Source organism: Balearica regulorum, chromosome 2 (assembly GCF_011004875.1).
Source record: "Balearica regulorum gibbericeps isolate bBalReg1 chromosome 2, bBalReg1.pri, whole genome shotgun sequence".
Taxonomy (NCBI): Eukaryota; Metazoa; Chordata; class Aves; order Gruiformes; family Gruidae; genus Balearica; species Balearica regulorum.
The window spans coordinates 897,762-923,482 of NC_046185.1; the positions used below are offsets into that span (position 1 = coordinate 897,762).

At 50.3% G+C, this 25,721-nt stretch overlaps 1 protein-coding gene across 3 annotated transcripts in view; it reads right to left on the reverse strand.

Annotated features, from left to right (window-relative positions):
* Window positions 1–25,721, reverse strand: part of ARHGAP39 (Rho GTPase activating protein 39) — a 149,441-nt gene that overhangs the window by 43,646 nt on the left and 80,074 nt on the right. For all 3 annotated transcript variants that reach the window (XM_075743161.1, XM_075743162.1, XM_075743159.1), the window contains exon 2: window positions 18,789–19,220. In XM_075743161.1, coding sequence (XP_075599276.1) covers window positions 18,789–19,220 — 432 coding nt within the window. The remainder of the gene's footprint in view (window positions 1–18,788; window positions 19,221–25,721) is intronic.

A 25,721-nucleotide genomic window follows, 5' to 3' on the forward strand; every position in this document is an offset into this window, starting at 1 on the left:
CATGGAAAACAAACTGATCCCTTGCTCATCTGCCCTATCCATGGAAAAAAATCTGGGGAGAAAGGGTGAGGGAAAGAGTCTCGCAAGTACCTGGGGGCCTGGCAGCAGAAAAACATCTCTGCCCAGCAACCTGGCCGCAAGGGAGCTGGAAGCATCCGTGAAAGCTCTTCTGGATCATCCCACTTATGCCCAAGTACACTACAGGAACATCTTTAAACAGCTCATCACATCTAAACATGGGCTGAGATCAGCACTAACACCCAACGGCTTGAAGCTCACCACTCTGGTTTTTTAGCAGAGGAGAAAATGACCCTAAATGTCAGAAGAGCGATCACCACTCCATTCCCACAGAGTCCACCCAAGGTATTTTTGGGTATATCCCACCGCAGCTGGGGCAAAACAAGAACCAAGAGTCTGCCCCCGGCTCCCTGGCAGTGTTCAAGGCCAGGTTGGATGGGGCTTTGGGCAACCTGGGCTAGTGGAGAGTGTCCCTGCCCATGGCAGGGGGGTTGGAATAGAATTGTCTTTAAAAGTTCCTTCCAACCCAAGCCATTCAATGATTCGATGAAAATGCATATTTTTCTGAGTTTACAATACCTGTCCTCTATTGTGGGATCCTCCTGATGCCATCTCTGCTGGATGCCAGCATCTCCAGCACTCCTCGTGGCGGTGGGGTCAGACAGACCACACTGATTATTTTTTTTTGGAGAAAAAACACCTTCCAAATCTCGATGTTAACCCCAACCCGGGAAACAAGGCTCTGTAAGGCCAGATGCGAACCTGGGCGCAGTTTGGCACAGGTCGGTGCTGCCCGCTGAGCCACAGCTGGTCCTGCAAAGCCTTCTGCTCGCAGCAGCATCCGAGGAGGAGGAAGGATGATAGGAAACCAAGCAATGGCTCTGCCTGGAGCAAACCTCCAGGTACGTGGTGGGATGAGGGGGAAGGTCAGAAATAGCACGGGGGGGAGGACAAATGCCACATTTGCACAAGCGGCACAAAACGCACATGCTTCGAGAAAGACTCAGGGAAATAATAAGCCACACAACTGCTGTGAATCCGCTGTCCCCAGCAGGACTGAACGCGGGGATTTTATGGGCAAAGCTGACAACTATTTATCGTTTCACCGGCTCCCCGGGCTCTGAGCGGAGCTCGGCATCAGACCGTTGTCGGGAGCTGATTGGAGGCTGTTTTTGGCAAGATCTCTGTAGCAACAGCTCCATCAGCTGTGGCTGCAAACAGCTCTCGGGTGCTTTTTCGCCCGGCACGGGCGCATTGCCAAAACCACCTGTCCTCAGAGTCTGCCAAAATAACCGAAGGGATGGAGCAGCATCCGAAAGGGGCACGTGGAGCTTAATCCTGGCACCTGGAACAGAGGGAATGAGCCGGCAGCAATCGCCGCCCGATGGTTTCAGCTTCTTCGGTGCTCGATGGGACTAAGGGGGTGTTTGGGGGATGGTGCAGGAGGGAGGGGGGTGCTTCAGTGGGGCTGGGGGTCCCCGAGCCGCAATCTGCTGATGCACACCACTTCCCTCCCTCCCTCTGCTCCGCTGATGTCCCAAGCACAGCCCTGCTGATGCTGCAAGTACGAATCCTCCCTTAGCAGAGCATCACGCCTGCTCGCCGTGAACCAGGAGGCTAGAAACCACTGTGCATCCCTGGAGGGTATCTGCTCGCTCCCAGAGCAGAGGCTGAGCGCACCACGGCACCGCGTGGAAATGCTGCTGCCGGACATTTTTTTTTTTTTGCTGTCATATTCACCCTCTCCCAGGAGACCCGACGTATTCCCGGAGCTCCCTGGGTGCAGGCAGAGCCAGACCAAAGTGCAGGACTACCCGCACGCCCACGCCTGGCCCAGAAAGGCTCTCCAAGCATCCCTGCCTTTGCTACTTTAAAACCGATAAGCACAGTCTCCTGAAATGTTACCCCTTGAATAAACCCTGAGTGTGGGACCATGCTCCTTACCAGGAGATAAATCGGAAGATTAAACCCTTTTCTTCTTTCTATTTCTGCCCCGACGCCAGCAGTGCCCTGCCCTGGGCAGAAATAAGTGGTACCCTCCATCCTGGGGGGTTAAGGATGTGCAGAAAATATTACGGGCACTGGCTTTAGCAGTCCCAAAGCCCAGGACGGGCAGCACTCCCATACTTGGGTCTTCACAGCAGGTTTATTCCAATGATTTCAGCTGCAATCGAGTTTGCATCAAAGAGACCAAAGCCCTCACAGCAATTTTGTCAGGCTTCGAGGAGCTGACCTGCTGCTGTCCGTACTCCTTCCAGCCTCACCTTCTCCGCAGAAGGAAAATTGGCATTGCTACAGCCCGGTGGCATTGAAAAGACTTTTGCAGAGAAGAAAATGATCCTGTTAGTTTGTCATTACCATTGCCTGCCTTTATGCTGCACAAATAGGATGCAAACAGCTTTTTTTCACAGCAAAAGCCCCTACAAATGCCTGCGCTTGCCCTGGCTTCTCAGAAGATAAGGCTCTGTGCTGATTTTGGGAAGAGGACAAGCGTTTCTCCAAGCTGGCGTCTTGCCTTCAGAGCTATGGCATCTGCTCCGGCTGTCACAGAGCTCGCCAGGCTGTGCTTTCCCAAGGAGATGGTCTTCTCCTTGGTTTATAGGCCCTCCATGCACAGGAACAGCCTCCTCTGCGGTGGCAGGACGTTGTAGAGATGTACAGCGGCATCCCCAGGGAAAGTCCAGAAGAAATATAGGAGCTTCCTTCTAAAAACTCAACTGGAGTCAGGTCACTGCCTAGACAGGACCATTAAACCCAACGGGTGAAGTCTGTATTCCCTGCGTGATGGACAAACAGCTTCTTCCACTGCCATCAGCGAGGTCTACACACCTCCAGAAGTTAAGTCTCACTCCTCCAGATCACAGGTTTCACGGATATAGAGGGTTTTCAGCTCCACGTGGCTCTCCAGGACTTGAGGTCACAGGACCAATGTGCATCGCGCCCCAAATCCAGATACTGGGCTGCTGCCACAACAGCCTCACCAGACCTGGACCACGCATGTCCCAGCTGTGAACAAATCCTCAGCTATTTTTTATAGCTGATATCCACCAAGCAATCCACAGCTGTGCAAAACAGATGAAGAAATGCTTGGTTGGCCATTGTAGGGTAGAGCATAGCTGACAAACCAAAGGGAGTGTCTGTGAAGACACAGTCTGAAGATGCAAGAGATGAGAAGGAAAAACTGCAATGGCAACCCCGGAGCAAAATCCTCTCCCTCCACTGCTTCCAACAGCAACAATGAAAAAGCGAGAGCACACAAAAAGCAAGACTTCGTTGGGCCACCACAATGGGCACTCAACCCCCAAAATGACGTACCCAATGGGACATTGGATGTTCAAGCCACCACCAAGATGTCCAGTACCGGCACAACCAGCTGATCTTGTTCAGAGGAACATCTCCAACATCTCCATGCTCACTCCAGTGATCTTTCCAAGAAAATAGCTTGGGGAACTAGACACTTGGAGGTTGCTACCTTGACCAGAAGATTGTCCTGACTGGTACTGGAATGGTGCCCTGAGGTGTCTCCCAAAACCTTCTCTTCTCCAGGCAAAGTTCATCTGGCCTTGCTGAGCTTCAGGAGGTTCTTGCCAGCCTGTCCTCACTCCTCCAGGCTGTCTGGATCCCTCTGAACATCAGCCCTGTGCTCAAGCTGAGCAGTTTTTCTGCAGACTTGATGAGGGTGATTTCTGTCTCCTCTGCAGGTTATTGATAAGGATATGGAACAGGATATGTCCCAGGATGGGCCTGGGAGGAGCTCCCTTTGCAGCCAACCATCAGGTTGGGTATGAACTATTAACCACCAACCTCTGAGCCTGATGATCCAGTTTTTTACCCACCTAGTAGTGTCCCTGTCTAAACTCTAATGTCCCAACTCGGACACAAGAATGGCATGTGAGATACATCAAAAACCTTGCTAGAGATAAGGCAGAAGCTCCCATCATCCAGATATGTAGTCACATCATCACAGATGGCAATCAGGTTGGTCAAACATGATTCACACTTGGTAAATCCATGCTGGCCACTTCCAATCACCTTTGCGTCATCCATCTCCACAGAAATGGCTTCCAAAAGGACTCGCTCCACAATCAAGGTAATGCTGACCAACCTTTAATTCTCTAGGGCTGTGGGCAGGTTGGTTGCAGATGCCACCATACTACTGCTAATGCCACCCTCAGCATGGCACTCCCTTGAGTAGCCTCTTCCTTCCCAACCCAATCATTTCTTGCCTACACCCTCACTTGCCTTCTATTTTACATAACTGATGAACATGGGCAAAGCCTGCACGTCCACAAGAACCAAGCTGAACACCAAAAGAGGCATCAGGAGTCATATTTAAACCAAGATGAGCACTAGTTTGTCACAACTTGAGACAACTGGCATGACTACACGGAGCCCACCTCTCCACATCAGCAAGGTCGTACATTGTTTGTACCAGAAAAACACGCTTCATCTTCCTCCATGTGCTCTCCCTTCCATGAAAAGAAGACAAAACCACGGTGGGGCTGGTGCAACCATAACTTCAGCATTATCCCTTTCTCTTTTGTAGGTGGACAGACAGCTGAAGCAAAGTCCTTACTCAAGACTGTGTGTTTTAAGTGCTTTCAATGTATTTCCCTTTCCTTCTGCTTCTGTTGGGAGGCCAAGCAGGACTCAGACTCTGGACCCAACTCCCAGTCCTGTTGAAATTGTACTATATGATGTACTTAAGTCAATATACATAGCATTCCAGGCCCATTTATTTTACCAGAAAAACCTAACCTTCCTCTAAAATTAAAAGTGGCTGTAGCTCAGGTTCTGAATTTGCCCCTAAAGTCAGCTCAACTAAACCAAACTAAGAGCCCTTCAATTCTGGATAGCAGCAGGCAAGCAGGTGTTTAATGTCATCCAACCGACGCACCAAAAATGAACTCATTCTGCTCGGCAGAAGCCGCCCGTGCACACTTCACCCCACCATGTGCCCTTAATATTGTGAATGCCAGGGCTTTGCCACATTTAGAGACAGCGGTACTGCTGTACAGGAGCACTGCGTCCAGCTCGGGGGTCCCCAGCACAAGAAGGACATGGAGATGTTGGAGCGAGTCCAGAGGAGGCCACGGAGATGATCCGAGGGCTGGAGCACCTCTGCTATGGAGACAGGCTGAGAGAGTTGGGGTGGTTCAGCCTGGAGAAGAGAAGGCTGCGGGGAGACCTTCGAGCCCCTTCCAGTCCCTGCAGGGGCTCCAGGAAAGCTGGAGAGGGGCTGGTGACAAGGGCAGGGAGGGACAGGCCAAGGGGAATGGCCTGAAGCTGAAAGAGGGGAGATTCAGATGAGACGTTATGAAGAAATTGTTCATGCTGAGGGTGGTGAGGCACTGGCACAGGTTGCCCAGAGAGGAGGTAGATTCCCCGTCCCTGGAAACATTCAAGATCAGGTTGGACGGGGCTCTGAGCAACCTGATCTAGATGAAGATGTCCCTGCTCATTGCAGGGGATTTGGACTAGATGGCCTTTAAAGGTCCCTTCCAACCCAAACCATGTGATGATTCCATGATTCTATGATTTGCATTAGACTAAGATGCAACAAAAAAGCTATATGCATTACGCTAAATGCAAACAAAATGCTTATTCCTCATCAAATGTCAATCTGAACATTTACTCCAGAAAAAGGAGGCCTTGTAACACGCTAGTCTACTTTGAGACAAAATAAACGTCAACATGGTCTTCTTACTGCAATGGGAAGAGATCTTCCCACTAACCCCAGGTTTCCACGGCTCTTCAAGGGAGCCTGAGGCTGCAGCTCAGAAATCTTGACTTTCAGATGCTGGAGCTGTTCCAGAACAACCCCGTGCACCGACAACCCTGATGCTTGTACCAGAACAGACTCCAGAAAAACAAGTCGAGCTCTTGCAGCTCCAGCCCATGTTGTCCACACCAGGCGCATGATGCAGCTGCACCTTCACCACGTACGTCAAGAGCTGGAGGGTGCTCACAGCCTGACAGTTACTCCTGAGCCCCATGCTGCCCTGACTGAGGGAATTAAGACAGCTTAACAAGGGGGAAAAAAATAAAATCAAATGAAAATGCCCATCCTCCTGCACCAACCCCCACATCACCTGCCCAAATGCAGTTGGGACTCAGGACTCCGGGCTAATCCCCTATTTGACTAATGGGATTTTGTATGAGCCTAATTATGCGGGATCCAGATTCCAAAACCAATTGCCAAATGTCTTTTATGACAATTGCTAAGTCAGATGCCTGGGCGAGGTTTTCAACGTGCTACCGAGATACAACAGATGCTGCTAAAAGCTCCCAACATTTGCTGTCCGGTGAGGCTGGCACTGCTTCATCTCAGCACACACGGAGCACGTACGCCGCAAGATCCATCAGCTCCGATACTCGCAACGCCCACGTTTCGCCGACGTGACGCTGATGCAACCCTCGGTGGGCACAAAAAGGAGCGATGAACCTCACAACTGCAGCGAGCATCAGGAGCAGGAGCACCGACACCATCCCTGGAGCGTGAAACGCCAGTAGCTGCTTCTGTACCGCAGTGACGTACGAAAAGGAGCGGCACATCTGGAGGAGCTGCACATCTGGAGGAGCGGCACATCTGGAGCCGCCTCTCACCTCCCACCTAGCTCGGAGCCGGCAGCGTTTGCAAAAGGCAGCTCTGCATTTTTTTCCCGGTGGGAGCTGTCTCCTGGCGTGGACCTTTGCCCAGCTGGGGTGGAGGACACTTTGAAGGTGATTTTGCATTAACACCCTAAACTGTGGACTGCAAAAGCACCAGTATAGACACAAGTTTGTTTCTGGCAGTTTTAGCATGGGAACCTCTGACAGAACACCAAACATCTAATAAATTTAAAAAAAAAAATAAAATTACAATTAAGCATTTTTTTTCACCCTAGAACAGGAAGTGGCACCATTTCACAGCGGCTCCGAGAGCAGCATTGCTTTTATTTTTAAAATAAGGGAAAGTGACTTGACTGAAATAGCACGGCTCGATGGCAAAGCCAGGAATAGAAATGAAATCCCAGCGCCTAATCCTCTGTTCTAATCATTGGCCTGCAAGGCTTCATACTCTTAATTACAGCCCCTGCTTCTAATAAAAGTTAAAAGATGGTTTTCTTTGCAGTTATGTAAACTGTATTTTGGGTCTGATGATCTACGTAAGCACTTGGCTGCATTAGACAAATATCCGTCTAATCCGAAGTCCTGTTTTGCAGCGGGCAGCGGAGAATTCAAGGAGAGGATATTAAAAAGAAACAGGACTGAGGGCTTTGTCCCCGACTTCATCTTCCACCCTGGCTTAGAGCAAGAAATGTAAGATATGAACATTTTTCTCTGAAATATTTGAGAATGGTATGAGGAAGGGGAGTTAAATCTTGAGATGCTGTTAGCTTTATACCAGAAATGCATTTTCCGCTCGACGCCATCTCCAAATACCCGTGTACTTTTTCAGATGGTTAAACACCCAAGAGTTTGGCTCGCATCGTTATCGTTTTGACTGCAATAAGCGCGCAGGACGAACACGGTGAGCGAATGGAAATTAATGAAGGAGTCCGTGGCACCCGTTGAGCCCAGAAGATGGGTTTCTGAACAGCATCATTTTAAACATTTCCTCTGGTGCAAAACCCACCTGGCCAGCTGGGGCGAGACCCGGCACAGCCGGCATCCGAGCGGCTGCGGCATTGGCAAGGGGGAAGGAAAACTGAAGCCAAAAGAAGTCAAGTGAGACAGTCTCCCAGCCTGCGGAAATCAAATATCCAGACAAAATGGGGACACTGAGAGATCACGGCTGGAGAAGGGATATGTCTGCAAAGATGTCTGTCGTGCTCTGGCTGATCAAAGGCATTGCTGCACCCTGCCGGGCAATGCTCCATCTCTGGAAACATTCAAGGTCAAGCTGGATGGCGTTCTGAGCAACCTGATCTGGTTGAAGACGTCCCTGCTCATTGCAGGGGGGTTGGACTATATGACCTTCAAAGGTCCCTTCCAACCCAAATCATTCTATGATTAAATCTTCTCTCAATACCTAAGAGAAGGTAGCAATTGTTGGTGACCTACAGTAGCTGATCACAAGAGGTCACTCACCTACAGGGACTCAAGACCCAAGATCCACATGGATACCCAGCAGCAGAAACACAGGTTAACCCAATTGCCTCCCGTGATCCTCATGACCTGCTTAGAGGCACCATAAGAAACGTAAATAAAGGCATGATCAGAACAGAATATTTCTGTTGGAAGGGACCTAGAACAATCATTTAGTTCAACTGAGTTGCTCTTTGACCAACTATGCTCATTAGGAGAAATCCACAGTGATGCCAAGCATCATCAGATGAGAATCTCACTTGCAGAGCAAGAGTGCTGGGCGTCTGTCCTGATATGGGTGGGAATGACTTCGGCTAAATCGATAACAGGGATAAAACAAGACAAAAAGATGTTGGAAGACAGTGAATTTGGGAGCTCGGCTTTGTGTGCAGCCTCCGTGCAATGTGCAATCTGCTTGCAGCATGTGAAAACAATGGAGAAAGACTCATGACCTGGAAAGTGATTTCCTGCAGAGAGCTCTTGGCTTTAATTACAGTGCAGAGCCCAGTCCCACCCTGCCTCCCATGCTGCAGATGAAGCTGCTTGTCTCCCTCCCAACCCCGATGGTTCCAATCAGCATCTTCCCCAACACCATGCCTGACGAGGTTTGTGAGATTAAGGATCTCATGGAACCAGCAGAAGAGTATGAAGCTGAGGGAGGCTGCGTGGTAATTGCTAAACCAAAAACCTTCAGAGCAATCCAGCTGTGATGGATTCAGCTGTTTGAAATGGGTTGCCTGAACCATCCTCACCTGGATGCTGGACTAATCCCATGTCCTGAGGACATGAATCCTTTTATCGGTCGAGGTGTGTCCAACAGAAGGTGAAAACAGGAAGTGAGAGGAATCAGGACAGCAAAGCAAACATGTGCTGCACCTCCTAGCAAAACCATATCGACCTTCTTCCGCACTCTGTCGTGGAGACCAAAGCAACAGCAGTTTGGAGCAGGTCTATGTAAAAACTCTCAAGGTGGACCTGGAAGCCCATCCCTGGTTTGGTGGTGCACCCCCGGCAGCAGGTCAAGGTTGTGGGCAAAGTGGCATCCGTTGAAGGTCACCGCCTTGGATCTTGCTGGGTTTCGTTCGATAAGGTGGAATCTCACATCTGCTGAAAAATAACCCAGTGACCTCTGCAAGGCTCACAGGGAGGAGGGAAGAAACAAGCACGGCGAGGGAAATGGGAGGGATGTGGCTGTTCTACTACAGGCAGCAAATAAAGAAGAGGGAAAAAAAATAATCTCCATTTCAATAATATCTACAATTTCCTCAAACGTTTCCTTCCGCAGGCTGGCAGCATCCCTGTAGCAGCAAGCGGGACTCCTTGGAGCCTGCTCCGAGGGCAGGCAGAGCCTGTGCTGGATCTCTCGGCCACCGGAGCCCTGGGGGACCTTGGTTCTCTGACCTCCTGCTCTGCCTGCTGCCTGTATGCACAAACTCTCGCACATAACACCCTGCGGATAAAACACCAGGAAGAAAAGGATTTGCAGTGGTATGCTGTGGCCTGGGGATGGGATGATGTCCCTGCAGCGCTGGGGACCAGCAGGGTAGAGGGCTTCCGGACCATCCTCTTCACCCTTGAGTGTTGGGAGGGACGATGCAGCTATTTAGGGCTGATCTAGATCAGTGTAACGCAGACTATCCGATGTGGTAACAGCAGATGGGGAGCAGACTCCAGGCTTCAACAAATTCCTTCTGTTTTTTTTGTTCCTGTGGTAGAGCAAAAACTTCATGGAATCATCGAATGGTTTGGGTTGGAAGAGACCTTAGACACCATCCAGTTTCACCCCCCTGCCATGGGCAGGGACACCCTCCACTAGCCCAGGTTGCCCAAAGCCCCATCCAACCTGGCCTTGAACACTGCCAGGGAGCCAGGGGCAGCCACAGCTTCTCGGGGCAACCTGTGCCAGGGCCTCAGCACCCTCATCATAAAAAATTTCCTCCTTATGTCCCATTTAAACCTCCTCTCTTTCAGTTTAAAACCGTTGTCCCTTGTCCTGGTACAAAGTCTCTCTTGATCTTTCTTAAAAGCCTCCTTTAAGTAGTGAAAGGCCACAATAAGGTCTCCCCGCAGCCTTCTCTTCTCAAGGCTGAACAACCCCAACTCTCAGCCTTTCTCCATAGCAGAGGTGCTCCAGCTCTCTGACCTTCACCCAGAAGCAGCTCCTGACTCCAGGCCTTCACTCCACGAGTCAGTTGGGAGCACTTATCAGAAAGGAGCAGGTCAATATGGCCATCGAGAACTCAGGACATCCTTTGGAAAACTCTTCCCATGGTTAGTTATCTCAGCATTGAATACTGACCAAACTTTATGAATTTAATCCATAAAAATGTTGTTTAAGCCATGGGTGGCCCCGTTCCAGCCTTGGGATATCGGCAGTACCAAGATGCCCGTTTCTAGATGAACACACCACAGAGATGTAAAGGACACCAAATGCTGTTTCAGGACAAGTCCTTCCACGGCAGGCAGGCAGAGGAGAAGTCTGTGCTTGCAGGGGGCACCTCGGCTGCTTGCGGAGGGTTTTCCAGACCTTGGGAACATCCGCTCAGGAAGCAGAAATGTTCCGTCCTCTGGTACCAGCAGATGGAGAAGGCAACAAGGAGCAGAGCTTATTTATTTCCACTTTCAGAAATGCCGAAGTGGTGTTCCTGGAGCTACATGGGTTTTAGATGTATCCTCCACACTCTTCCACTGTGGGAAACCATCAGCACTTGGGTTCATCAGCTGGAAGGGGACATGTGGCACTTGACCATCACTCCTCTGTCCAAGCTGCACACACCAATGCATCAAAATACCCCTTCTCCAACCTCAGAGCAGAACAATTTGACATCTTAGGGTTTTTAAGTGACGGCAACCCAGAAGAAAGCCCGTCCTACAAACCCTGCCTGAACCTGTGCTGAGACCAGGTCCATGTGAGGACTCACAGCTTGTGGAACCACCGACAGCTTTCTGTCCTGGGTGGAGTGCTTCTAAATCGAGAAGAACCACTTGGTCTTGGCACAGGGATGCAGCAGGCTTGTGGTCCCCCTCCCACCACGTAGCTGGTCTGCCGGTGTGATGGTGACCCAGCTGCAGGAGAGGAGCTCCTTGACACCCAAGCCCTGAGATAGAAAGGAACATGTCCCATGTAGCCGGCACCCGCAGCATCCTCATGAAGTAACCTGCCACCACGCATGGAGATGTCATCCAGCTGGGAAAATCCAACCTTCGGGTGAAGAAATGCTCTGAATTTCATGCATTATGCTACTGCTGGAGGCAAGATGTTGGGAAGGAAGGTCTTTGGGATCTGCTCGATGCTGCAGCCCTGCTGCGACCGGCTTTGTGAAGTAACCCCACATCCTTCCTCGGTTTCTCCTCATAGCGGAGGCTTGTTTTGGAGGAGGGCTGAGAATCTCTGCAGGGACCTGGAAAATCCCCGTGCAGCAGATGCTGCAGAGACTTACGTCATTGATCCACCTGCGCTCCAAACCCGAGCATGGCAGGTCTTCCCGACGCCTTCAGAAAAAGGATATAAATTGAGAGAACTGCAAACAAAATTGTGGTTTTGTTCACTCGAGGCACTGAGAAACAGCTCCCCAGACACTCAAAACACATTTTCTAGGTTTGAGCCATCTTTTAAACTGTAAAGCTGCTTTTTTGGACTCTTGTAGTCAGAAAATGGCTGCTGCCTGCACCAGGGAGAAGAATTTGTGTTTTAAAGCCGTGCGTTTACCTGCAGCCACCCTGCTCTGCCCGACACACGACAGGACCGATTACCATCACGCCTCGACCCCAGACAGCTCTGCCATGTCCTGGGGATTGGTTTGTTAGGGAATACCCCTCAGCTATTTCAGCTCAGCTACACTTAATCCAGAAAGATTTAAGTGCTGCATTTTATCTTCTCCAATGTCACACCAGGGTTCAGAATCGGGGAGGGGAGACCTGCAAGAAAAGTGCAAGTCTTGAGAAATAACTTGGGCATAATTTCACAGCAGACGGGACTTCGGTAAAAACGCCCTATTCTCAAAGAGTCCTGTGTGGTGGTCCAAGGAAAGCTCTTGCGTGATGGTCAGAGAAGGTCCACCTGCTTGTCCTTCAAGTCTCCACTTGTCACCCCTCCCTGGTGAAGCAGGGGAGAAATGCTGCCCGCTGACGGCACAGCCGAGCCCTCCGTGGGTGACAGCATGAGCTCCAAGGAGGAGGTCTTCTCTGCTCCCCCCTCAAGCCTTCTCCAAGGATTTCGAGCAACAGGAAGACTCTGCACGGACCACTAACCACAGAAACATTCAGACAGTGTAGAAAAACCCAGTGACCTGACATAAAACCCAGCTGACGTGCCGGCTGCAGCCTGCTCGGAGATTTCACAGCTGACATGTTATGCTTTGTAGAAAAGTTATCATTTTAAGGCAAGCAAGGCAAAGTCTATGGCAAGACAGCATAAGCAAGACATTCCCGCTGGGAAGTGCTCTACCTTTGCTGACCACCAAGACAAACCTACTATTGAGATCCCAAAGATGAGCACACGCCAGCTCACCGAGTTGAGACAACACAGCCGTGCTTCCTACCGTGGTCTCCGGAGCTGGATCCAGCTGCTAATTATAGCTACGTGCAAATCCCATCTCACTACAGCAGCATAAGGCAAGTCCAGCGAGACCCAAGCGCTTGGCAACAGCACATTCCCTGCGGATGCGAGGGCTGACGGCATCCTCGGCCTGCACACGTGTGATGGAACCTGCCCCAACTCGATCCACTGCTGCACCGAGGACATGAGGAACGGACTTGGAGCAGCCTCCACCATCTCCTACCAAACCAGATGCTCTGGCTCCTCAATCCTCTGGTCACCACAGGGTGTGGGGCACCTCAGTGCAAACTCCAATGAGATCAGTTGCTCAAGACTTGCCCACTTCCCCTGACGTCCCTTTTAAGACCAGGAGGGAAATGCTTAGCCAGAAACCTTGTCGAAGTGACTATAAGACTTAATGTTATGAAACTTGGAGCAGGAGGTTCAATCAGATGACCTCCAGAGCTTCCTTCCTGCCTTGGTTCTTCTATGAGAAACAAAACCAAGAACTGAAAAAACATCCTTTTAAATTGTCCTACCAAGAAGATTTCAACCATGTCTCTGGTTGAAGGTGATACTCAACCTGCCCCCCCCCACCCCTCCCCAGCCTCACAAATAATCCCCTTCCGTTTCCTCCTTTTGATGCAAATCAAGTATTTCCAGTTGTCATCTCCAACACACCACGTGATGCCCAGATCCACCCTCATCTCAGGGTCGTTAGGGTTGAGGTTCAGAAACACCAACCGCCCCCATGCAGAGGTGACCCCAAATAATTTCCCCCCTCACCAATATTGCACATATCGTCCCCATCTCAGGGTCTCTCCTTGGCTGCCCATGGACAGCAAGGTTCAGACGCAGCCCTGGGTCCTCCAACCCAGGATTCTCCAACACCTTGGAGCCCAGCAAGTGCTTAAGCATCACCCAGCAGGCCTGGCCTTGACAAAATCAGCCCTCTAAGGTCATCCCAACCCTGGATTTCACCATCCTTGGAAATATTCAAGGTCAAGTTGGACTGGGGTCTGAGTAACCTGAGCTAGTGGAAGATGTCCGTGCTCATTGCAGGGGGCTTGGACTAGATGATCTTTGAAGGTCTCTTCCAACCCAAACCATCTGATGATTTTTTGGTTGTATGATCCCTACAGCAAGGGGATGCAGCAGTGCTCTTCATTGAGGAAGACTGAAATAAAGCAGTTTGACCCTCAGGTCAAAACCATCACTTCGGTGGGCAGACAGGCATGCAGCATCAGAGATGCCACCGAAAGCAGGGCTGGAGATCACGTAAGCTCAAGATCTGCCTCACTATCAGTTCACAATTTCACCTCTGCTCAGCCAGGGCATCCATGGTGGTATATATTTTAATGCTTACAAGGAAAAGATGAAGGTAAAATAAAAAAAACTTCATCCACGGGGTCACTGAGAGCCAGCAACTGTCTGAGCTCCGTCGAGTGGCTTCCTATTTATGCTTCAGGTATAAAGAGGCACGGTACTTTCCGTGTCCTTCTGCAGAAGTTTTCATGTCTTCAGATATTTTAAGCACCACAAGAAACACCCGGTTCGTCTGCACTGTAACGCTCCTTGCCTGAAGCAGCTTTCCTAAGTTTTAAGACTCAGACAGGTACAGAACATATTACACATTCTGTATAGAAATACATATTTTTTTCGGCTTGTGTCTGGAAGTTGCTCGTGGTCAGAAACCCACACTAAAACGCAGAGATACCCTGAATGCCGAGAAGCTCGAGGCACAAATGCCTGAACTGGCTCTGCCCTTTGCAGCTGCTATCGCCGCCATCAAAAATCAATTGTTAATTTGCACAGCTCATGTTCGGCTTATCTGTCCTGGGCCTGAGAGCATCAGCCACTTCTGGAGATGAAATCTCTGCATCCCTGGAAGCTTTCCTGCAGATCGGCATAAGCAAGCCCTCCCTCTTCATCTCTGCTTCGCTATAGCAATCAGAGCTGGATAAAACCCCCTCGGGTCCTCCAGCTATGGGCCATCCCCGGGGTTGTGGAGCAAACACCCCGTCACAGTGTCCCCGGCAGCTGCCTCCAGCAGCGTGCAGAGCTTGCACGCCAGCCTGTGCTCTACCCACTTCCACAGGGATTTAACCTTTTAGCTGCCCGCGATTTGCTGGCGCTACAGCGATGTTTCTGCAGCTTCCCATCCACCCCACACCTGCTGGAAATGCTGCATCTACCAGGCTAACAGCATCTACCAGGCTCAACAGCATCTACCAGGCTCAACCACATCTCCCCTTTCAACCCACAGCATCTCCCCTTCCCTTGAGTCAGCTGCAGCAAAGCCCATCCCATTTCTGGTGGGAATAAGGTTATTTTTGTTGCCAGACCTCCCTCGTGGCAAGAGCTGCAGTGACAGACCACGCAGCAGCATCCTCACCCCCTCCAAGTGTTCCTCAACATTCAAAAATCTTTCCCTTAATGGGTCCATGTGACCTTGAGGTCTCAGCAAAGCTTTCCAGGCTTTCCAGCATGCCCACTCCAGTTGCTCAGAGGGGAAGGTCAATGAGGAAATGTTTTTTTTTTCCCAGCCAGGACATGGGGGTCAAGCGACTTTAGTGTGCTTCCACCGGAGCGGGATGTTTGGCTGAGCCGAAGGGACAGGACCGTTGTGTCACCTCCAGGGATGCAGGTGGAAACTGTCCACTGAGCAGGAATATCTGCTCCCTCTAGTGGCATCTGGGTTGGTTTTTTTTTTTAATTTTTATTTTATTTTTAAAGCTAGGAGACCTGGTATCTGCTCTGTGCCAGCCTGGCAAGGCCAAAGCTACGAATTGCTGGGGCTGAAAGAGCCCTCCAGCAGCCAGGAGCAAAACCACCCCATGGCTGGCTTGCCCTCCACCAACACCAAAGCCAGCAGAAGGTTTCCACAGGTTAAGCCTTTCTATTTGAGAGCCCAGGTGCAGTCCTCCCTCCTCCCACCCTACCCAGCAGCTTTGCATCCCACAATACACCTGCCTAGCCCAAGCACTGGAAAAGGAGAGAAAGCGTGTGGGTGGAGGACAGGATTAGTGACCTGCAGCGTCCACACTAGCTTCTGCAGTCCAGCACGTGAGTACTATGGGGAACGGACCATCCGCAAGAAGCCACTGACCCTGCTCGTGTTCCTGCAGCAAAGCCCAGGGGGATTAAAACCCATCGTCTCGATTCCCGTTAACCCTTCACGCTGCTTCGGGAGCAAGCTCCTGCTTCACCAACCACCTCCCGGGCTGCACCACCAGCAGCGTGACCAGCAGGTCAGGGGAGGGGATTCTGCCCCTCTACTCAGCTCTGGTGAGAACCCCCCTGCAGTGCTGCGTCCAGCTCGGGGGTCCCCAGGACAAGAAGGACATGGAGCTGTTGGAGCGAGTCCAGAGGAGGCCACGGAGATGATGCGAGGGCTGGAGCACCTCTGCTGTGGAGACAGGCTGAGAGAGTTGGGCTGGTTCAGCCCGGAGAAGAGAAGGCTGCGGGGAGACCTTAGAGCCCCTTCCAGTCCCTGCAGGGGCTCCAGGAAAGCTGGAGAGGGGCTGGTGCCAAGGGCAGGGAGGGACAGGCCAAGGGGAATGGCCTGAAGCTGCAGGAGGGGAGATGGAGATGGGATGTGAGGCAGAAATCCTTCCCTGTGAGGGTGCTGAGGCCCTGGCAGAGGTTGCCCAGAGAAGCTGTGGCTGCCCCTGGCTCCCTGGCAGTGTTCAAGGCCAGGTTGGATGGGGCTTTGGGCAAGCTGGGCTAGTGGAGGGTGTCCCTGCCCATGGCAGGGGGTTGGACTAGATGACCTTGGAAGTTCCCTTCCCACCGAAACCAGTCTGTGATTCTGTGATTCACAAATCTGTGGTGTGGGTGCAACGGGCTGCTACTGCACATGGGAGCACTGAGGACCATGCCTTTCATGGACATCCAGGTTCCTCCTGGATCTGCTGTGAGGTCCAGAGAAGACTTAGTGATGAGGAGTTCAAAAAAGGACAGAGAAAACAACATTCCCATGGGCAACTGGGACCAGTTCAGCCCAAGGGCTGGGAGCACCGAGCAGGTCATTTGCCAGCTGCAAGAGAAGCTGTTGGCCATGCCCATCACGGAGAGGTGGAAAATCCATCCCAGGTGCTCGCTGTGTAAAAAATGGAGCTGCAGGAGTAAAAACCTGGGAAAGAAACGGAGTCCCTGAGCCCAGCTTGCTGCAACACGGAGCACTCCCTCGAGGGGAGCACGTTATGAAACAGCAACTGCAGTCCTAGAAAGAAACCCCCATGATTCTGGTCTGCAAACCCCCAAACAGGCTCCAACTGTTGTCATTCCTGTTCCCTGTACCCATGATGACGTCCCCTGCCCATCCAAACTCAGATATGGGAGATGGGATCCCTCCAAACGAGGGTAAGTGCCAGGAACGCCCCCCCCGGGCATGACGCAGGCAGCACCTCATTTATTTCTCTTGACGCTTGGCATCACCTACGCAGCTTGCAAGAAGGACACATGTCGGGACAGGAAGGCCATAAACCTCAGCAGCGTGGAACTGGATGGAAGAAGGAAGAATTGGGCAACCCAGAGGGTGGTGGGAAGGTGAACCTGGGTTCACCTGGGCAGTGAAGCAGAGTTGCAGATCTGGGCGAGGAAAGCGTTTGGTGCTGGAAGGAAGAAGACGGGAGGGAGAGGAGGTGTTTGCTCGCACATGGGCCAGCCAGCATGACAACAAGGCCTTGGGAGAAAGGAGAAGCGGTTTTCAGCACAACTCCAAAGCCTGCCTGGAGTCCCTTGGTCTTTATCCTGAAACTCTTCAAGAAAGGCATCATTTTGCCACATCTGTGCAACGCCCAGCACAAAGGGCTGGGAGAAATATATTCTCCATCTCCGTTACAGTCAAATGAAGCAAGACGCGGGGCGGGCAGGAGGGTTATGGCTATTCTGGATGCTGCTAGTTTGGTTTGACAAAGCATTGCCACTCCAGAGGGAATCTGTATTCCCCGCAGCTGAGGATTTAGTGTCCTATCGAAGGTCAGGGCTCGGTATTTTTGGCGATGGGCTAGCAAAGACTGGCTTAAATAGCCGGCAGCGTACCCTGAACAGACCCAGCCAGACCTGGCCACCGTGCGCAGCCGCGTCTGCCTGCAGCGAGCGACAGCCAGCTCACCCAGCATCCTTGTGACCGAACATCAAAACTATCTACCTCTCCCAACACCAGCTGCCTTGGGAGCAAAGATACCATCCCCACACGCAGCGATTTTATCAGATGATCTTCCAAAAGCTCAGGGAGATTAAACCTACCCTCACGGGCTAGACGCGTGGAGGCAAGGCTGCGTCTGAGGTCCCACATGAAAGCACTTGCTGAGCTGGGAGTTCCTGTTCCCGTCCTGCGTGACCGTGAGATCACATAGCCGCAGTTTCTGCGCGCCAGCTGTAAGGAAGCAGAGCTAGCTGCGAGCAGAAGTTGCGCTGCTGATTGCTCGCCGGTGACACTGTTCGGTTATTTATGTTGCAAGAGGCATCATCGAAGAGAATACAAATGTATTAAATAATGAACCGCCTGATCTGCAGCTTGCAAGCCATAAAAGCATGAAACGAAACGCACAGAGCAGCAATGCAGATACGTCGCGGTACGTTGTCCGTACACAGCTGGACCTTAGAAACTGAGCACTAACTCACTGCTCAGTTTGAAGCTTCTCCTTTACGAGAGAAATCATCCCTGTCGGGAGCTCTGCAGACCAGTGCGACAATCTGGGGTTGCAGCATGAATCACGCTGCCTTACTAGGGAGATCTTATCCAGGGAAATCATTTAAAACCACACCAATCTCTAAACCCATGTATTTCAGAGGACAAGAAATTATTTCTCTAATGTACCTTTCCAGAGGGAACATCTAAGTTGCCCCTAACAAGGAGAAACACCTTTCACAGGTGCTTATACCTCTTCCTGCTATGATTGTTTTATGGAGGAGCAAACCCGTTCTCTAAGACCTGGTGCACAGACCCACGAGCAATCTACCTGGAGGAGCCGTCCATAAAATACCTCTGCACAACAGAAATAAAGAGCTGCGGGATGAGGGCTCTGCTCCCTGCTCTTCCTCAGCGCTGGGAGATTATCAGGGTATCTGAACTTGCAATTTTATTGTGCCAACCCATCACCGAGCTCAGTCGCACGCGCCTGTGATGTGCCGGCAGAGCCAGCCTTGCTTTTACCTTTCCGTTTCTTCTTTCACTACTGCGTACTGGGTTGACTGACGGCTCGACCTCTGCTCCTGCACCTTCTCGCTGCCCTCCAGCTCCTGCTCCAGGGAGGAACTGGTGCTGCCCTCCCTGCTGACATTGCTGCTCCTCCCGGGACTGTTCTCGGTGGAAGCCCTTGGTGACTCTGTGTTCTGCTTCAGGGTCTGCAGCTTGGCCAGAGGGATGATATCGCAGTTCTGTGGCCGGTGCCACACTGTCCTCTGCGTGGTGGCATTGTAGTAGTAGAAACGGGAGGTGTTGGGGTCGAAGAGCTCCCACCACTGGTTTTCATTCGTTCGTTTGATCCGCACCCCGGCGGGAGGGTCCCACACGCACTCCCCCGTGATGAGGTTGGCGTACATGCGCTCCCGGGTTCGAGGCTCGATGATTTCCACCCATTCCAGCCTGAAGGAGAACAAACAGAGAGAGAGAAAGACACTTCAACTAGATGATCTTTGAAGGTCCCTTCCAACCCAAACCATTCTATGATTCAACACTTGCAGCATCTGGGGAGGCAGGATGGAGAAGAAGAGTGGCTTGGGTTAGAACAGCAACTCTTTCTTCCTCCCCCATCGATGCCGAGTCCCGCAGCACTATTTACGCTAAATACAGTACTCGCAAAGGGCTACAAACCAGTCCCTGGTTTTCAGCTCCCAGGGGAATTCAGCAAGTCTGAGAGCCAGATAACCCCTTCGTCTCGATTTCAACACCGGGCAAAGGCGCCAGCTCTCCGGTGTGCGCGTCCCACCTCCGGCACCTTCCCCAAACCATCCGCCTCAACCACACACCTCAACTCAGCCGTAACCACAGGCTGCATCAGCACCGAAACCCAGCGGTGGGAGGGATGGAGCCAGCCAGGACTGAACAGACCCGACCACATCTTGGGCTCCGTGTGGAGGAATGGAATGGAATGGAATGGAATGGAATTGGATAGGGTAGGATTGGATAGCATTAGGGTAGGACAGAATGGAAGGAATGGGACAGGATGGGATGGGATGGGATGGAATGCAATAGGGTAGGCTAGGCTAGGCTAGAATGGACTGAATTGGACAGGAATGGAATAGGATAGGATAGGGGAGGGTAGGATGGAATGGAATGGAATGGGATGGGATGGAATGGGATGAAATGGAACAGGATAGGATAGGCTAGGATAGGCTAGGCTGGGCTAGGCTAGGATGGAATGGAATACAATAAAACAGAACAGAAGAGAATAGAACAGAATATTCTCAGTTGGAAGGGACCTACACAATCACCTGGTCCAACTGCCTGACCACTGCAGGGCTGACCAAAAGTTAAAGCATGTTATTGAGGACATTGTCCAAATGTCTCTTAAACACTGACAGGCTTGGGGCATCGACCACCTCTCTAGGAGGCCTGTTCCAGTGTTTGACCACCCTTCGGTAAAGAAATGCTTCCTAACATCCAGTCTAAACCTCCCCTGGTGCAGCTTTGAACCGTTCCCACACGCCCTATCACTGGATCCCAGGGAGAAGAGATCAGCTACACGCTGCTCGGTGCCCTCCCGCCTCGTCCCCACGTATTTATTAAATTAGGAGTCGGTCTCACGTTGGTCTCTGCATAGACTATGGAGCTCATCACCAAAATACGGAGCAGAAAATCTGGTTTAACCTTCCCCCCATCATCTCAACCCCTGCTGAGCTGAGGGCCAGGCACCATCAGCCCAACGCGGTGACCCAGCTCACTCAGAAACACAGCGAAGGCGGTTATTGAAATCATAAAGCAGTAAACGGAGCTTAGAAATGCAAAAGAGGATTAAAAGAAGTCGTAATCCCAAAGAACAGACAATTTAACTGATTTTTCAGATTACCCCAAACACTGCAGGTGTCACCTTTTGCTAATCCAGGGGATACCTGAGGCTTTTGGGCTGCCGCATCTTATTCGTATTCTTCATTTTTGTGTGGGCTTATGTAAAAAGATACAAGGGATGTTCATATTAACTAAAAGTTCTTACTTGGAATTTGTCCTCGTCTGCATTTACAAGTCTGTTAAGAAAGGTATAGAAATAGATAAGGGGAAAAAAAAAAAAAAAAAAAAAGCCCCCAGCGCGCTAAGCGAAGCTTATCAAACTAGGTGGCATTTAAAACTGACACATTCAGTGAGTCAGACAAGTGACGGATGGCATCTCGCCGCCTTTTACTGGGAGCGAGTCCCCTATGGGGTTTTCAGAAATGCCCAATTTGCTCAAGCACTTGCAAGAAAAAAAGTCCTCGGGGAGTAGGGGCGAAGCACTTATGGGCCGGAGACGCTGGCAGCCTGTCCCCAAGCCCTCCGGCGGGTCCAGCTCATCTTCCAACTCAATTTAAACCACTGGATTGAAAAAAAGGAGGGTTTTATTCAGGTGCCAGAGGTTTCCAGGTTTGAATAAACATACCTACATGATGAAAACATATCCAACTCTTCTTGGCATAGAGAGAAAAAGCCACAGTTAAGCTTTTCCTTGCAGAACAGAGACTAAAAGCACTCAGAGAAGTGGAAATCCTAGACCATGCCTCGTCTCATTCTGCAAAACTCAGACCTGACGAGCAGCCTTTCCTTGCAGAGCAGAGACTAAGCACTCAGAGAAGTGGAAATCCTAGACGATGCCTCGTCTCATTCTGCAGAACTCAGACCTAACAAGCAGCCTTAATGCAGCATGACAGTACAGCTGGAGGCCAACTCAAGCTTTGCAAAGTTAAATATTTTCTCCAGGTTTCTACTGAAGGCTTTAATACGGGTCTGAGCATGATGCACCGATCCAGCACTTTAAATTGAAATTATTTTGGCCCTAGATGGATGTCAGCGCTTGAGTCCCAGTTTTAATGCTTCTTTTTGACCACCTTAGTTTAAAATAACCTCCACGGAGTCGAGGGAAGCTGCTTCAGCAGGACTTTGGATCTTCCTACCAAGAAGATATTGGGCTATCTGCATCAGGGAGGAATAAAAAGTCCTTTATCCAGGGCTCTTCTAGGGTGAAAGGAGAGCTCAAGCACTCCATAGTTATCACAGGGAAGCAAAAATAAAGTAGACTACACTAGACTAGAAATGGGATGGGATGGGATAGGATAAGATAAAAATAGCTCCATGGACCTTGAAAAAGATCAAAGTCTGTTTTGACCTAACAGAATTGGATCATCATGGGCTATAAACCATCCAGGGTCAAAGTCTGCAGCACCCCAAAAGAAAAAGTTAGTGTGTTAAGGAAACGTGAGGACCTTTCGTCCCAGAGCCCTTAATTTCCTCTTGGTTTGCACTGTGAATTATCAGCTTAATAACGTCGAGCAGTGTCTGGGCTACAGGTCCTCTCTCTCTGCATCATTATTTTCCCTGCCGTTGGAGAAGAAGAAATTTAGCGTTCACAGTTCTCCTTTCTCCCCAGCCTTTTAATTTACTGGGGTAATTCATCAACTCAAGCAGCTCAATACGCTGCACCTTCGCAAAGCAGAGGATCAATAGCCAAGGGCCACCCTCCTCGGCCCCACGTTGGGCAGCAGAAAGGGAGAACAACAAAAATCTTCCGTCAGATACACAAATCTTACATTCATCTGCCTGAAAGTCAAATGAAATCCACGGGTCTGGAGTGGCTGGACCTGTGGCACAGACAGGGAAGCTGATGTACCCATGTGACAGCGAATTTGGAGAGAAAAACCCATGGGACTAGGAGACAGGGTTCCGATAAAGGCATGTCTTATTCCAGATCCTGTCTTAAGTTTTGTAAAAAATGTTGCATTTTTTTCTCCCAGAAACACAAACTTCAGGGCTAAAACTCTCAATATTTGCCCGAAATAGAGTCCACACATAGTACTTCCCAGGTATGACGCAACAAGACAGCAGCGGGGATAACAGGTAGGTGGGCGACGTGCTGCTGCTAGCTAGTAGGTACAGCATAACTAATCTGGGTACCAGATGCAGTCTTGGCCCAGAATTACCATCATTATTTACTGCTTCAGCCAAAAACCCTCCGTGATGGGTAGTAGAGAAGTCTGCTGCAAGCGCTGGTAGCCAAATAGACTCAGACCTAGCTCACCATAGCACTATGCAGTGCAGTAATCTAAATTTAAATAGCCCGTTGAGTATGGTCCAAGACATTGCAGATGTTATTGCTGTTGGGTTAAAGGGATTTATAACTGATGCAGGAGAGTGGAAGGTGCCCGGGGAGCCTCAGAGACATGGTGCTGCTTAGAAAACCTTCACCTTATTGTAAAGGAAAGGCTCCAAAAAGCCCAGAGACTCACCCAAAATCCATTTTTTTCCCTGCACTGTCCAGAAAAGGAGCCCACTTGATGCTGAGATTAGATTTCTGAAAATGCAAAGCCAGTTGAAACGAACCCTGACTTAGTTTAACTTTATAACTTTATTCAAAAGGCCACAAGAATCAACTGAACTTCAAGTTTCAGATGCCTTATTTTGCTACTTAAGGAGAGGATCATCACCCTGAGCTTCCCTAGGAAGGAGATCCGGTCCCACAGCGATGATGCTATGTATTCCCTCCTCCACCCCAGAGCAATATGGATTGGAGACACGGCGAGAAAGCCGGCAGAGAACAAATACCTGCCTCACTTTGTTGCTGTAGAAACCCTGCAAGGACATCCCGCTGTTCAGGTCCTCCGACTCATCATTTTCAGTTGTTTCCACCACGCGCCCCATCGGTTTAATTGTCGTGGCACCAGTCACTGCGTATTTAATGCACGGCAATGCCATCTCCTTGGAAACCCTTTTGGTTTTTTGGGCCAAAGGTAGGGAATGATGAAGGGATGCTCGGGAGATGCTGTCGGTCATCTCCCCATGCAGTGAGCGCAAGAGCATCCCCTGATGGACCGTGGGCATGCACGGGATGATGAACCATGTTCAGGCTGTGATGATGAACGACGGTTCATAACAACAATCCCGAGGTGTGGGGGCCATCAGAGGGCTTACAGTGCTCGTGTTGTGATAGAAGTTGGGTTTTACCAAGCCAGAATTTGTATCATTAAGGTTAATGTGGCCTCAGAGAACCATGGAGGCTCTTGGGCAACTTGGGTGTTGCTTGTTGAGTGACCCACCACTCAATATCACCCATGCCTTGTCCAGACATCACTCCAGAAATCCTCCTCCATATCCCTCCTGACACCACAGCAATTAATGCCCTGAGCCAATCCGATTAGGAGAAGCTTAAATTTCAAAGTATTTTACACTTAAAATGACTTGGGATTTATTGATAACTGCAGTTACAAGGGGAAAAATAGCCGAGCAAGCATCTTTCTATATCAGAGCATAATGGGGTCAGAAGCCCACATCGATTCGGCGGGCGTCTCGATCAGAAGGAAACGGCTCAGAGCAAAGATCTGTGTAACTGGAAGGGGAAGAAGCTGGAGGATTTTTGGTTTTTTTGACTCTTGAACCCTCTAAGAAGGAGCAAAGGAGGATCGAGCAGCATCGGAAGCAGCTCTACAGCACTTGAGGTGCTCTGCTCCCCAACTTTCTCACCTCCGGGTGATCACTTAGGCATGGTGGTGTTCCAGATCCAAACATGTTCCAAGAACCAAAATCCCCCCGTTTGTGCACAGTCCCACAAAGAGGATGATTCCTACCTCATTCCCACCATTTAAAATAAATAAATAAATAATAATAAATTAATCATGGAATCATCAAATGGTTTGGGTTGGAAAGGACCTTTAAAGGTCATCTGGTCCAACCCACCTGCAATGAGCAGGGACATCTTCAACCCGATCAGGTTGCTCAGAGCCCCGTCCAACCTTGAACATTTCCAGGGATGATCTATAATCTAGAATATAATCTACACTATGTTGCTTTGATTCTTAAATGCCCTGACTGAGCGGAACAATTTAGTTTGTTATGCACATTATTTTAATTATTATACATGTTATTTTGCAGGGATATTTTACTTAAAAAAAATATTTTAGCCATCAGAAAAAGGTAGTTCCTTGGTGCCAAGCCTTAGAAAGCCTGGACTGATGAATACAGGCACAGCACAGATACAGAATTGCTGAGCATCAGCAAAAAAACAGTATTAACTGTAGGTAGATAATAGTTAGCAGAATATCAAAGTGTTTGGGAGCTGGGGTTTGTTTCTGCACTAGTAATTTCAGTGCCAATGAACATTTTTATGAAAATACATCGTTAACCCGAAAGGTATAATACTTCTTTGCTAACTGGCCTGACAGATGCAGGCAGCTTGAAAAAAACCAACAGGGCAGGCTACCGAAGGAGCAAAGCTTTTCGCTACGGCAGCTGGAGCTGGCAGAAAAGCTTTGAGTGGGACGGAGTTACCAAAAAACCTCCGACTTTTCCCACCGAGCAGGAGTTACCTGCTTAGGGTGCAGGTGCTGAGCCGGGGAGTTGTTAAATGGGGATGCAACGTGACACGAGAGTTGGCCGACATGTGGGTCCTTAGCAAGCCCGCAGAGACTGGGCAAACAGCTTCTGCGTCTCCACCGTTTGCTCTCCTGGAAAGCCAAACCACGAAATCGCTGTGCTGCCCACGCACGCCGCTCCTCACCCTCCTTCCTCCTGCCTAGAGAGTCACGCTGACAGATGAATCCCAAAATTGGGTATGCTCCCCGCCAAAATCCCAAGCCATCCGTGTTGCAGAATGACTCCAGTTGTCCTGCATCCACCACACCACAGTAATGGTCCCTGGGCAAATGTCTTCTGTGATGGTCACAAAGTAATTTCAGTTCCCCTCCCTCGCAGGGAACTGGGCTGAACCACATCACCACATCTTCTATGTGGGAGTAGAAGAGCAGTTCCGAGCAACAAGCACAGAATCATTGAATCATGGTTTGAGTTGGAAGGGACCCCACAGCCCATCCAGTCCCACCCCCTCCCATGGGCAGGGACACCCTCCACTAGCCCAGGTTGCCCAAAGCCCCATCCAACCTGGCCTTGAACACTGCCAGGGAGCCAGGG